At 48.0% G+C, this 7,500-nt stretch overlaps 2 protein-coding genes across 2 annotated transcripts in view; one reads left to right on the top strand and one right to left on the bottom strand.

Moving 5' to 3' along the window:
• Positions 1–2,000, top strand: part of si:dkey-66a8.7 (PI-PLC X domain-containing protein 1) — an 8,589-nt gene extending 6,589 nt beyond the window's left edge. Inside the window, exons 5-6 of the mRNA XM_034531722.1 lie at positions 1,422–1,602; positions 1,682–2,000. Coding sequence (XP_034387613.1) covers positions 1,422–1,602; positions 1,682–1,926 — 426 coding nt within the window. The 3' untranslated portion in view covers positions 1,927–2,000. The remainder of the gene's footprint in view (positions 1–1,421; positions 1,603–1,681) is intronic.
• Positions 2,001–2,436: 436 nt separating this feature from the next.
• gtpbp6 (GTP binding protein 6 (putative)) lies at positions 2,437–7,052 on the bottom strand. The gene is made up of 10 exons (XM_034531720.1): positions 6,665–7,052; positions 6,448–6,585; positions 6,289–6,359; positions 5,227–5,357; positions 5,073–5,143; positions 4,828–4,986; positions 3,967–4,175; positions 3,747–3,895; positions 2,954–3,106; positions 2,437–2,872 (listed from the first exon to the last, which is right to left on the bottom strand). Exons 1-10 carry the CDS (start codon positions 7,017–7,019, stop codon positions 2,746–2,748), a joined length of 1,563 nt encoding a protein of 520 aa, XP_034387611.1. The 5' UTR covers positions 7,020–7,052; the 3' UTR covers positions 2,437–2,745.
• Positions 7,053–7,500: the final 448 nt, after the last annotated feature.

Raw genomic sequence — 7,500 nt, 5'->3', positions numbered from 1 at the left:
CACAACATGACCACAAAGAGACACAACATGACCACAAAGAGACAACATGACCACAAAGAGACACATCAGGACCACAAAGAGACACAACATGACCACAAAGAGACACAACAGGACCACAGAGACAAAACAGGACCACAAAGAGACACAACATGACCACAAAGAGACACAACAGGACCACAGAGACACAACAGGACCACAGAGACACAACAGGACCACAAAGAGACAAAACAGGACCACAAAGAGACAAAACAGGACCACAGAGACACAACAGGACCACAGAGACACAACAGGACCACAAAGAGACACAACAGGACCACAAAGAGACACAACATGACCACAAAGAGACAAAACAGGACCACAAAGAGACACAACATGACCACAAAGAGACACAACATGACCACAAAGAGACACAACATGACCACAAAGAGACACATCAGGACCACAAAGAGACACAACATGACCACAAAGAGACACAACAGGACCACAAAGAGACAAAACAGGACCACAAAGAGACACAACAGGACCACAAAGAGACACAACAGGACCACAAAGAGACAAAACAGGACCACAAAGAGACACAACAGGACTACAAAGAGACACAACAGGACCACAAAGAGACACAACATGACCACAAAGAGACACAACAGAACCACAAAAAGAGACACAACATGACCACAAAGAGACAAAACAGGACCACAAAGAGACACAACATGACCACAAAGAAACACAACAGGACCACAAAGAGACACAACATGACCACAAAGAGACACAACAGGACCACAAAAAGAGACACAACATGACCACAAAGAGACAACATGACCACAAAGAGACACAACATGACCACAAAGACACAACATGACCACAAAGAGACACAACATGACCACAAAGAGACAAAACAGGACCACAAAGAGACACAACAGGACCACAAAAAGAGACACAACAGGACCACAAAGAGACACAACATGACCACAAAGAGATGCGAAACTACTACAAAGAGTCACAAACAACAAAAATACACAAGTACGAACACAAAGAGACACAACACTACAATGACATTAAACACCACAGAGACATGCGATCACAAAGAGACTCAAAATAACCCAAAACATGTCTCTTTGCATCTGGTGAGGGGTGTGGCCTAACAACCTGTCCACGACACAGGAAGCCTCACGAGCCCCTGTGTCCTCACGGGAAGCCTCACGAGCCCCCGTGTCCTCAGGGGAAGCCTCACGAGCCCCCGTGTCCTCAGGGGAAGCCTCACGAGCCCCCTTGAAGCCTCACGAGCCCCTGTGTCCTCACTGAAAGCCTCACGAGCCCCCGTGTCCTCACTGAAAGCCTCACGAGCCCCCGTGTCCTCACTGAAAGCCTCACGAGCCCCCGTGTCCTCACTGAAAGCCTCACGAGCCCCCGTGTCCTCACAGGAAGCCTTGACGCTGCGCCGCCTGTGGTCGTCCGGCCACCAGGTGGTCCTGTCCTACGACTCCCAGTCTGCGGAGGGCCATGCGGAGCTGTGGCCCCCCATCCCTTACTGGTGGGCCAACCAGCGCACGGCGCAAGGGGTCACCAGCTACCTGGACTGGAACAAAGACCTGGGCCGTCCAGGTGAGTCTTTGCCCCTTTAGTATGTGTTCTCCACCCAGCAGCCGTCGCAGCGTTGTGTGTCTCTTGTGCGTTTGTGCAGAGAGTTTCTTCGTGTCCGGCCTCAACCTCACAGCCGACCGCTTCTACGTCGCCGAGAACCCGAAGCAGTCGCTGCGGACGCTGACCTTCAGCAACTGGGAGAGTCTGAGGACGTGGGTGGAGAAGCAGGAGCCGGGGTCCGACCCCAAGAGCCTGAACATCATCGCAGGAGACTTCGTGGGTCCGCTTCCTCTCTGCCCGCTGGTCATCGCACTGAACCAGAAACTACTGCGCAGGAAAAGTTAAAAACTACAAAGATGCAAAACTACAAAGAGACACAAAAAGAACAAAAGATGCATTACCAAAATGACACAAAACTACCACAAAGAGACGGAATACGACCACAGAGACAAAATAACAAAGAGACACAAAGAGACGGAATACGACCACAAAGAGACAAAATAACAAAAGAGAGACACAAAGAGACGGAATACGACCACAAAGAGACAAAATAACAAAAGAGAGACACAAAGAGACGGAATACGACCACAAAGAGTCACACTGAACCAGAAACTACTACAGGGAACTGAAAGTAAACGACCTTCTGCATCGTTTCCTCTCCTCAGAAGTCTGAGTTTCTGTTACGTTCATCTTTTATTGACTCTCCAGCTCTGAATATGTTCATAACAATGTACGTCATTCTGTTACAGAATTAAATATTCTAATATAATAAAAGACAGTCTTTTATGTCTGTTTGAATCACCTAAACTTGAGATGGGCTTTAGCTTTTGTCCATTAATGGAAAAAACATGGAGAAAGTTTCTTGGAAATAATTTATTCAGCATATAAAAAAAGCACAATTGACTAAAGACATCTGAGCCCTAGCACGTTGCTAAGGTTTAGCTCGCTCCGGCTAACGTTACTCTCGCCGCTAACGCCCGTCTGACGGCTACTGAGCATGTGCAGCTCTCTCCACAGACGAGAAAGAAGCTACTGACGATGAAAGAGTGAGCTGGTGAGAGCTGCACATGCTCAGTAGGGATCAGCTGGTGTTGTTGTTGTTGTTGTTGTGTAGCGTGAATGAGCCGATGAAGCCTGTGAAGGCCTCCCCGCCCTTCTTCTCCGTCATCTCCCCGTGAACAGCTTCCTGTAGCGTCCGTACGCGGCGGCGCTGATGATGACCTTGACCACGGCCGACCCCTCGTCGGCGTTCACCTGCACGTGCTGAACGGCGGCCTCCTTGTAGAGCCAGCTGCGGGCGAAAGACGCTCATCAGCGGGCGGGTTTCATATTAAGAAACTAAACGCAGCTGCAGGAGGAAGACGGCCGTCACCTTAACCGAGGAGAGCGGAGGTCGACGCTGAGGTCCATCGAGCGCTTCCCCGTCGACTTTAGGATCTCGTCCTCCACCGCCGCCATCAGGCCGTCCAGGCCGCGCTGCTGCAGGGCCGAGACGGGCAGAGCGCCGGGCTGCGTGGGCCGATAGCTGAGGATAGTACACCAGAACCCCCAATTAAATGTGTTAGGACCATTAACTATTACGTCTGAAATGTAGTTCATTTAAATTTAAAGCTCTCGAGTACATTTTAACGTGACGTTTTATTACATTTGGTGGTTTGGAGACGTTACAGGCTGCCGAGCACGTGTTCCGTTATTTCCCTTAAAAAGGGACAGTGTGTACGATCTAGTGACCTCTAGTGGTGAAGTTGCAGATTGCAACTAAAACAAATACCCCTCAGTTAAGCCCCTCCCCTTTCCAAGTGTGTCGAGTCACTTTATAAAGTTATTCACAAAACAAATTAAACGTGTTAATAAAATAAATACAGTTTATGAATGATGATCATCAATACTGAAGAACCTTGTTCCTCCGTCTGGTTTCTCTCAACCAACAGAGAGAAACCTTTTCTTTGTTTACGAGAACAAACTTTTAGCTGGTTTATAAAAACATAGCAGATTGATTTAGGTTTCACTTTCTTTTACAGTCCCATGCTCGTCGCATCCCGTCCTTCAGGTAACCTAAAACATGGAAGTCTCTCTCGGCTTCTGTAAAAACATGGCGGACTCCGCCTCCTGCTCCCCGTGCAGATGTGACGCTGGCCCTTTAAGGACAAAGTTAACCGTCTTACTTGTCGACGAGGTCGGTTTTATTGTGGACTTCTATCATGGAGCTCATCAGCCGGTCGGGGATCTGCATGTCGTTCAGGACTTTCAGCACGTTCACCTTCTGGTTCACGGTCTCCGGGTGACTGATGTCTCTGACGTGGACCAGCAGGTCCTGAGAGAGACCGGCAGACGGGTCAACACCTCCAAACGCCGACGCCTCCTCCCGCCCGGGGAAAAGCTTACCGAGTGTTTGATGTCCTCCAGCGTGGCGGAGAAGGAGTCGATGAGCTGGTGGGGCAGCTGGGACAGGAAGCCGATGGTGTCCACGAACAGCACGGTCATGTGACCGGGCAGCCGGCCGGCGTGCACGGTGACGTCCAGCGTGGCGAACAGCTGGTTCCTGGGCTGGAGGCCGGCGTCGCCCGTCAGCGCTTTGATCAGCGTCGTTTTGCCTGAGCGGAAACGAGAAGAGCTTTTCAGATAATAAAATATACTTTTATTTCCTCATTAGAATTGTGTGTTTTTATGCAAATCACCACGATGGAAGACTTAAAGTAAAAGAAAGTCGCTAAAATAAATAAATATATGAATAATCAGCTAAATATTCTGGTTAATATTTAATCATGGATTGCCAAATAATCAATAAGAATAAGAAAACCTTTTTGAACGATTATCTTTCCAGTCCATTAGAGGGCGCTGCGCGACATTTAGGACTCATTTTTCTCATTTGTTGTTCCGTCTGCTCTTGTTGACTAAATTAAGTTTTAAAAAAAATCTAAATTTTGATATTGCAGCATTTAGCAAAATGTTAAAAATCTCCGCCTCCACACGTAGAAACGTTTCAGGTAAATATGAATATTATATTACTCTTCTGCTAATAAATCATCCTAAATGTTAGACATTTAATTAGGATAAACGTTTCTGGGACTTTGACTGACAACATATTTTTTTTTTGCTGCAATAAAAATCAGAAAACTCGATCTTGTCGGCTAAAACGTTGACATGTTTGTTTTATTTATCGCAACAAATCGCAAAACGTTTTAAATGGATACTTTTTAAACGGTAATAAATCTCAACGCATGTGATATTATGGTCTGTGCTCACCACAGTTCGTGTAGCCCAACACGGACACGGTGGGGAACTCCTTGTGGCGCCGCTCCGACCGCAGCAGGCGCCGCTTCCTGCGCAGCTTCTCCAGCGCCGAGCGGATCTTCATCTCGCGCTCCCTCAGCAGGCGCTGCTGGACCTCCGTCAGCGTCTCGCCTGTACGGACCAATCGGCAAGCGGGGATCAGGGGGGGCTGGACGTCCAATCAGACGCGTGCGTTCGTGGCCGTGCGGTTGCGTTACCTGAGCCTCCGATGTACCTCGCCCCCCCGCCCTGCTGATCCAAGTCCGCCAGTTCATTTCTCAGACGAGATCTGCCGCCGTCGGATGAAGACGTTTAAAACAATAAAATAAAAATGATGGAAACTAATAAACAAATGGAGTAGGTCAACGTTACCGTAACAACGGGATCTCGGCCAGAGAGATCTGCAGCTTGGCCTCTCTGGTCCTGGCGTTGCAGCGGAAGATGTGGAGGACCACCGAGTACCTGTCGAAGACCTTGACCCCCCAGGCCTCCTCAAACTCCCTCTGTGTTGGAGGGGAAATGGCAGTCACCAGTTAACACGGCCACTGGTTGAACTGGAACACCGGCTGTTAAAACGTGCCACAGAACTAGAGTACAACCAGATATTAATTAATGCTTTTAATTCAATGTTTAGAGCTTTTAGCTCGTCTGGACTTCTGTTCCCAACGTCATATTTATTATAGAAGATGTCCGTAAAAGGGTTTACTGGTCTACTGGTTTACTGGTCTACTGGTTTACTGGTCTACTGGTCTACTGGTCTACTGGTTTACTGGTATACTGGTCTACTGGTTTACTGGTTTACTGGTCTACTGGTCTACTGGTTTACTGGTCTACTGGTTTACTGGTCTACTGGTCTACTGGTTTACTGGTTTACTGGTCTACTGGTCTACTGGTATACTGGTCTACTGGTTTACTGGTTTACTGGTCTACTGGTCTACTGGTATACTGGTCTACTGGTTTACTGGTCTACTGGTTTACTGGTCTACTGGTCTACTGGTTTACTGGTTTACTGGTCGAGGGCTCCACGAGTTGTGGAGATGATTAATAAAATGAATTAAATTCAATTTAAATGATATTTTTAATTGAATTGTGGTGAATTAAATGACCATATGTAACACCATTCAGGCTAAACCTGGAGACAACTTCTTCTTTAAAGTGACTTTACTACTACTGACTCCTCTGGTTGTATAGAAGTCTATGCTTCATGTGTTAAAGCTGCATTCTTTCTCCTGACCACCAGGGGACTCCTGTGGTTGTATAGAAGTCTATGCTTCATGTGTTAAAGCTGCATTCTCTCTCCTGACCACCAGGGGACTCCTGTGGTTGTATAGAAGTCTATGCTTCATGTGTTAAAGCTGCATTCTTTCTCCTGACCACCAGGGGACTCCTGTGGTTGTATAGAAGTATGTAAATGACTCTAGCATTGTGGTTCACCTCGGCTGAAGCAGACAGGCGCTCCACATTCACAAACACAGCAGTGACTCCGGCTGTCTGTCGGATTTTATCTGCAGGGGGAGAACAACAACAACAACAATAACCGATCCCTATATAAAACAATCGATCTGCGTGTGCACGTGCACGTGCACTGCTGACCTGTCAGGGTCTGGAAGTTTCCTTTGCCGAATATCTTCTTCTTCTCAGGTGTCTTGGTGGACAGGACCAGCTGGCCCACCACCCTCCAGGTGTCCAGGGTGGTCACGAGCCCCACAGCCTCGGCCATCATCAGCTCAGCTGGGGACAAGCGCAGTGAGCTCGATGTGCACGCGCACAGACACACGTGCACACCCCCGGTGGAAGGCGCGTGACCTACCTGTGGTCAGGTGCTGCTTCCGGCTCCCCCACTTCACGTCGGGGTGAACCACGAACACTCTGTGCTGCTGAGGCCCTGCGGGCGCGTGCACGCGGAACAGCTCCTCCACCTCGCTGTCGTCGATGACGTCATCGTCGTCCTCTTCCTCCTCCTCGTCTTCCTCGTGCAGACCGCCGCCGCCGCTGACATCGTCCGCGTCCCTCCACGTGCACGCGGAGAGCGTGAATGCCCTTGGTTGGGAGGGAGACGCGGCTCTGACGTGCGCGCGGGTCGTCCATGACGTCAGACAGGTGTGCGCGCGGCGTCGCAGCAGGAGCGGAAGCCCCGCGGAGAGCATCCTCCTCAGCGCCGTCATGCTGCTCTGATGGTTGTTGTTGTTGTCATGCTTTAGCACGTGAGCCACCGCGCATGCGCACCGTGAACGTGTTCTTCTTCTCGCTTCCTGAAGAGCACCACGCAGCCTGTGGGGAGAACACCGCCGCCTGCCGGTGAAGTGATGCACCGTCCGGGTTGTGAGTTACCTTTCTGTTAACCGGATAACTGTATTTATATATTTCTGTTTAATTTCATATAAATCCCCCTTTATTTGTTTTTTTTTACTTTGAAATAATAATTATAAATATATATTATATATATATTTTGATATAGGTATGTGTGTATTTATATATATAAATTAAAAACATCTATCCATTTTCAGCCGCTTGTCGGGTCACGGTGGATTAATGTATTAAAAACAAATTAAATTAAATTATACTAATATTTGTTTTGCAGTATGTATATATATTTTATTTTTATATTAACAATTATTAATGTATAGATATATATATATATATATA

This window comes from Cyclopterus lumpus, chromosome 4, assembly GCF_009769545.1.
Source record: "Cyclopterus lumpus isolate fCycLum1 chromosome 4, fCycLum1.pri, whole genome shotgun sequence".
Lineage (NCBI taxonomy): Eukaryota > Metazoa > Chordata > Actinopteri > Perciformes > Cyclopteridae > Cyclopterus > Cyclopterus lumpus.
This window is presented reverse-complemented; position numbering and strand designations above follow the sequence as displayed.

Bases quoted from the DNA above. Each gene is read 5' to 3' on its own strand.
- gtpbp6 (XM_034531720.1), bottom strand. From the start codon at position 7,019: ATGACGGCGCTGAGGAGGATGCTCTCCGCGGGGCTTCCGCTCCTGCTG. The intron at 3,107-3,746 runs GTAAGACGGTTA...TACTATCCTCAG, and splicing joins AAAACCGACCTCGTCGACAA to CTATCGGCCCACGCAGCCCG. The intron at 2,873-2,953 runs GTGACGGCCGTC...TTTCGCCCGCAG, and splicing joins CTCCGCTCTCCTCGGTTAAG to CTGGCTCTACAAGGAGGCCG.